Source organism: Notothenia coriiceps, unplaced genomic scaffold (assembly GCF_000735185.1).
Source record: "Notothenia coriiceps isolate Sejong01 unplaced genomic scaffold, NC01 NC01_scaffold00034092, whole genome shotgun sequence".
Classification (NCBI taxonomy): domain Eukaryota; kingdom Metazoa; phylum Chordata; class Actinopteri; order Perciformes; family Nototheniidae; genus Notothenia; species Notothenia coriiceps.
The window spans coordinates 73,156-79,788 of record NW_011366793.1 but is presented as its reverse complement, the minus strand read 5'-3'; the positions used below and the strand labels follow the sequence as shown (position 1 = coordinate 79,788).

Sequence of the window (6,633 nt, the reverse complement as noted above, 5' to 3'; positions counted from 1 at the left end):
GTGTTTGACTTTTGTAGGTGACCAAATACTTATTTTCCACCATAATTTGCAAATAAATTCTTTAAAAATCAGACAATGTGATTTTCTGGAATTTTTTTTTTCCTCATTTTGTCTCTCATAGTTGAGGTGTACCTAGGAACAAAATGACAGGCCTCTCATCTTTTTAAGTGGGAGAACTTGCACAATTGGTGTCTGACTAAATACTTTTTTGCCCCACTGTATGTGTAATTAGTTACACTCCTTGGTTGAGGAGTGTATTGTTGTATCTCAGAAGTCCACCAGAGGGAGACACCATCTGAACTACACAACACAACCTGACAGCAATCAGGCTAATATTCAAGTCATTACATTGCATTACATGTCACTTGTTAGAGTCACACTATGGTCATTCATATGTCCATTTTTATGGTGGGATTTTAAGGAATGCAGAAAGTTGAAGATATACTTCATACAATTAAGAACTCTCTAGAATCATTGTTTGGTTACTAATCACACATTTCACTTTCGACACAGTATGTAAACTTACATTGATTCTTCCTGTGTGTTTTACAGTCTCATCTCCTCAGATCTTACCCGTATGACGGACAATGAGCGAGACCAGATCGACCAGGATGCTCAGATCTTCATGAGGACTTGCTCTGAGGCCATCAGGCAGCTACGCAACGAAGGTGTGTGCTTGTTAACGAATACTATTGGTGTTGCATTATTTAACAAACAATAAGGATACAACTCAGATTACATTTTGTAACTTGACTCTAACCGACATTGACTTTCATAACATAACCAGGGAGCTGGAAGTTGTATTGATCCTTATTTGTTGGCACTGTACAGTACTATGTATGATCTGTATTAACTGAATGTGTTCTTGTCATGATAGCGGTGAAGCAAGTGAGTTCAGCCCAGGTAAAGGAGCACAGAGGGGCCGTGCTGGACCTCATTGAAGTCTACCTGAGAGGTGAGTCCCTGCAACTCATTACAATTAAAACAGCATTTCTGTCGACTGCTGGGGAGACGTCTCTTTGTTTATCTTTAGGACGTTAACTCACTCTTGGATTATTTTTAACATGACACATACTACATACCCAAAACCACTGAACCAATATTAAAGCAAACTGCATGGTAACATCATGTACAGTATCTCTTGATTGTGTTTAAGGAGTGTGCAAGCTGTACTCGGAGCAGAGAGCAATCAGAGTCAAGAGAATGGTGGACAAAAAGAGGCTGTGAGTACATACACATTAATACTTGTTATACACTTCATATTCATTTTCACGTGTGTAAAACGTCCTCCTGATTCACTCGACCCTGTGCCTGTGGTTCCAGGTCCAGACTGGCTCCAGAGCACCACAGCAGGGTGGGGAAAACGCCAGAGAAGGAGCCCATGGAGGAGAAAACCGTCAAGGAGGAAAGTTCTGGTGAGTTAGTGAGACACTGAGACACTGGACTCTATCTCTGTGTCGGCACAAAGACTGTAAGCCTTCTACTATAGGTTCATACTTTACTGACTTATTCTCTGCTGATTTGGTATAGGTAACCTTTTTGCTTTCATTCTGTGCATGACATGGGACTAGTGACAGAAATGCACAGTAACTTTTTTTATATAAAAGGAAAAAACAACTAGACACTTGGTCCAAAATGTAATTATCGTAAGCTGTCCTGACTGCATTATAGGAGAAATGGGTGATTGTTATGTATATATTCTCTACGAGTGCGCTGAATAAAAGTGCTTCATCATTTACATTTCCACAGCCACCTGAACGCAGCAGGACAAATCTTTGTGTTTCATATGCTTTGAAAAGCACCATGCTTCGGCGCAGCAGCAGCATCAATGCTAATGTTCATTGTGGGTGCTTGATGAAATCACAACCATTAACTTGTTATTCTGCAGGTTTTTGCAGTTCAAACCAACAGGTGTTAGGAAGCATTAACATACAGGGAGGCACTTCACAGTGAAGCATTTTGAGATATGATATCTTGAGATAAAGGTTCAAACAGCCCCCTCTACATCACTCAAAATGTACTATATTTTAATCCGAAAACATGGGCTTACGTAAGGCAACGGCTGCATGCATGTTGAAATGCGTTCATTCATCTTTTATTGGCATTTTGATGCGTTTCAGCTTGATTATGACCATATGGATTTTGGTTAAGTGTGATGGTCAAAAAACAAATGGTCTTCATTTTTATTATTGTGTTACATGATAATTATGTTAAGCATAGCACTGCTTATACACATTATTACCTCAAACTAATATTCATGTGAGAGAAGCCCCCAATGTTGTTTATTTTTAATTGGATTTTGCTGAACTAATTTCCAGCTAATAATTGCTTGTTCACTGTGCTTCAAACTCAACATGTGTTGTGTGGCATGGCAACAAGGCTCATAGTTTCTCTTTGCAGCCTATTAGCTGTGCTGTATTCTCACCTTGCCGATGAACCTCCCCGACGATAATCATATTTTCCTACTTGAACAAGTCCCTCTGCACCCACCCTCTCCATTCATGAGCCATTTTAATCAAGCAGCACTGAGATTGGCACAGTGGTTGAAACCGTTAGAGGCATATAATGTGTCATGATAATAATTAATCAGCACACTCCTGCAAATGATATCCCATCACGTGGTCCCTGTGAGCACAGTGTACTGTAATGACCTACAGTTGTTGGAGCTGCACCATGAAAACAGAGCCTGCCAAAGAACATCAATCTCACTCTGCTTCTGTATTTCAACATGGACTGCTCTTCTGTGTAATTAAAGAGACAAGAAAACACCATCTTAACAAAACCATCCAAATGAATCTATTTAAAAAGAAAATATAACACCAAGTGGTTATGGCCTTATTTAGAGGATTAGCAATGATTACAGTTAACCGCTGAGTAATGTTGATATAACATGTTCCTTTCTTTCCTGTAGAGAAGAGTGTGTCTGAAGTCCCTAACAACACCCTCAACCTGTGGGAGGAGGGCCGGGTGGAGGACGAGCTCTCTCCTGAGGAGATCCAGATGGTGCGGCACCTAAAACATCATTATGTATTATACATTTTACCCTTTAAATGTGTTTTTTTTAAGATTCATGCAAGCATAAAACCATTTTAATTAACAGAGACTAATTCAAGCACATTTTAATGACTTTATAGAGGAGATTTCTATGGAGATTTACTTTTTATGATGCCCAAATTACCATCTAATTTGTTCCTTTTTTAAATACCCATTTAAGCTAATTTAGCTATTGGAAGTTTGTGGTAAAGGGTGTCCTATAGAGCATAGTCTAACTCCTAATAGCCATATGTCATGTTGCAATGAAAGCCTTATTTACATTACATACACACTTAAAGCATGTGTTTCATAATGGTGTGTTTGTGTGTAGTTTGAGCAGGAGAACCAGAGGTTGGTGAGTGAGATGAACAGCCTGGTGGATGAAGTGAGGTGAGTCCCACTCTGCACACTTTCCCTTCTTATTAAGTCTGTCCTGAAGAACATGGCTATTACCAGAGGATGTCAGTAATTTCATTCTGTCCACACATCAGTGTTTTGAATCAGGGAAGTGAACGGTGAAAGGATTTACCAGGGAACTGTAGTAATCCGGAGAAACTGTCTCTTCCCCTCACACTAAATGACTCCTCTGTAGTGATTGAAATGGAAGTTGAGCAAGACGACAATTATGTGAAATACCAGATGTCGATTCATACGGGATTAAAGTGACCCAAAGACAGAGGTGTTTGCAGATGAAATTGTTACTGTGGCAGCCAGAGAGAAACACTGACGTGTTTGTTCCAGATGGAAAACAAAAATGGTCCTGAGGTGACAATTACCTGCCCCTGGAACATTAATGCCATCTGGAAAGGCTTAAATATGCTCTGCAATTTTTATTCACGAGATATTTCCTGTGTTCCTTTTGTGCACATCAGGCAAATCGAGGGCAAGGTGGTGGAGATCTCTCGCCTGCAGGAGATCTTTGCTGAGAAAGTCCTGCATCAAGTAAGCTGAGTTCCTCCCAGTTTATTCACTTGGACACTTCGACAAAAATGATGCACATAAACTCATTGTCCTTCTCTCGTTCCCGACAGGAAACAGAGATAGACAGCATCCATCAGCTGGTGGTGGGCGCCACAGAAAATGTCAAAGAAGGGAATGAGGATATACGAGAGGTAATAAAACAGATCTATACACAACTATAACAGCATACACAAACATTAAGTACAGTTTCTTTAAAGGAAACTCAACTATATGTTTATACATATCTGAATCACATGTATAATAATCCGTACTGTGTATGAAATGTTGGGATTAACTGTATTTACTATTTCTATTTCATGTTACTTCATACTTTTACTTCACATGTCAAAGGGCTTTATTGTCATTTATTGCCATTTCTTTAAAAGCTTTAAATACTATTTACTTTGCAAATTAACGTTAATAATAGAAAATAAAAATCAACTAATAAATGATGTTGTACATTTATAGGAAGCAGGTCAAATTAGTATTGCAGTATTAAAGTGTTAAACACATTTATGCTTCAGTAATTATACTCCATTGATGTGGTATATATACATTTAAAGCAGGCCATTCTGATTATATTTACTTTTGGTACTTAGCTTTTACACTTCTACTTTTTCTGAAGTGACATTTGAATGCAGGATTGTTACTGTTATTTAACACTTAGGCCCGCCCAGTCCACACGGAGACGATATCAGTTGAATCCGCTAAGGTTCTCTATCGTATAGACGGTTCGTCCACACGAGGCCGAAACGGAAACGTGGATTCGGAGCCCGAATCCGATACACTTTGATAACGGCTCCCAAAGTGGGCAAGTCTGGGGACGAAACGCTTGCGGCTCCGTGTGTACGCCCTACACGATCATTTCCTGAAAACGATGACGCCATAGCCCCGCCTCTCCCCACCGAACGCAACTGTGAGCCCTGCTCCAGACGCTACTGACCATGATACAGATTTTAGTGCAAAATCTACAGCTCCTCTACCACAACCATCAGCAACAATAATAATAATAATAATAATAATAATCGTCGTCATCGGTCTTATTCGCTGCTTTTGGTGTATTTTGTGGCGGAAGCACAGCGCCACTTGTAAATGGCCCGGCAAATGTACTACAGCGTCTCCAGCGTTTTCGTGTGGACGGAAGACTTTTTTCACAACGACTTCGGTTCGTTTTCGTCTCCGTGTGGACGGGGCCTTAAATATTGTTCATTTTATTGAAGGAAAAGATCTTAGTACAGTATTACAGCGTCCACAAATATGTAGTGATTAAATAGGAATATTAAGTCAACTATCTTGTAATCTATCGTGCTGTGCTGTTCATATCTGCATATTGTTTTAATTTAGTTTAGTAAATCGTCATTAACATATAATTATGTCTTATTTTTGTCACAAGGCAATCAAAAACAACGCTGGCTTCCGGGTATGGATCCTGTTCTTCCTGGTCATGTGCTCCTTCTCTCTCCTCTTCCTGGATTGGTACGACAGCTAACCCAACTGAACAGAACAGACAATGAACAACAGGAGACCGCCTGCCCCCTGGCACATATCGGTTATCTCAAAAAGACGTGATGACATCACTGAGACTGAATGTACAGTTCACCTCCCTGGACCTGGTGTACAAAGTGCTCTTCATGACGACTCTGTGTTCAAGTGGAAATGGCTAACTATCTATTAATGGCCGCTTAAAAGCACTTCTATTGGAGCGAGCTGTGGAGCACTGTGTCCTCTTTAAGTGTGTGTTTGGTTGACAGTCTGACTCTAAAAGCAGTGATCATACTTTGATTGACAGTAACGGTTCTTGTCTGACTAACTGAATCTAATCCTTTTTGAAACTGACTGAAGGAAGCTGTTCTGACTGGCACTACATGCACTATCTGTCACAATTTGTATACATTATTTACTTGTACCTCAGTGCGTTTTAATCATACTTCACTGTCAAATGCTGTTGAATGTTTTGCTTTCCAGGCAATAATAAGCAGCAGAACAATTTATTAGATATTAATCTCCGCATGATGTAATGATGTAATGGCACACCACTCACATTCTAGTAAAACCGAACAATAGTCTTAATTAAATTCTGGGTCTTCTTTCTTTACTTCAGGGTATCATTCTCAAACATTTCACATCTATGTCAAGCTTTCAGATAACATCAAGAGCAGCAGAAAGCAAGGCCTGCTTCGTGTCGGCTAAAGAAAAAAAATAGCAGTCGACAGGAGATTTGCTTCAAAAAGCCTCCTGATATTTCTGCTAATCTGTTTATTAGGATTAACGTATATCCTCGTTAAAGCATTACAGCCCTCTGAACATTTTCTTTGATCTTAACTCAAAGGAGCCTGCGCTGTTAGCTGTATTTATGTTCTGCTCTGAGGGAGTTGCATGCAATTACTGACATGATTTACTCTTGAAGTAGTTCATACAAAATCTTTCTTATTATACACAGAGAGGGAAAAATGTAACTACCGGTATGTACATTTGTCCGGCAGTGGCTCAGTCAGTAGGGGCTTGGACTGGGAGCTGTAGGGTCGCCGGTTCAAGTCCCCGACCAGACCTAAAATATGGAGTGTGGACTGCTACTTGGAGAGGTCCCAGTTCACCTCCTGCCCTGCCGTGGTGCCCTTGAGCAAGGCACCGGACAACCCC

The 6,633-nt window shown here is 40.1% G+C and overlaps 1 protein-coding gene across 1 annotated transcript in view; it reads left to right on the top strand.

The window, feature by feature from the left end:
- Positions 1 to 6,068, top strand: part of stx18 (syntaxin 18) — a 19,298-nt gene extending 13,230 nt beyond the window's left edge. Inside the window, exons 3-11 of the mRNA XM_010790325.1 lie at positions 553 to 668; positions 878 to 955; positions 1,157 to 1,223; positions 1,324 to 1,415; positions 2,912 to 3,003; positions 3,365 to 3,423; positions 3,906 to 3,975; positions 4,065 to 4,145; positions 5,387 to 6,068. Of these exons, the coding sequence (XP_010788627.1) occupies positions 553 to 668; positions 878 to 955; positions 1,157 to 1,223; positions 1,324 to 1,415; positions 2,912 to 3,003; positions 3,365 to 3,423; positions 3,906 to 3,975; positions 4,065 to 4,145; positions 5,387 to 5,482 (751 nt within the window). The 3' untranslated portion in view covers positions 5,483 to 6,068. The remainder of the gene's footprint in view (positions 1 to 552; positions 669 to 877; positions 956 to 1,156; positions 1,224 to 1,323; positions 1,416 to 2,911; positions 3,004 to 3,364; positions 3,424 to 3,905; positions 3,976 to 4,064; positions 4,146 to 5,386) is intronic.
- The last annotated feature ends 565 nt before the right edge of the window (positions 6,069 to 6,633 follow it).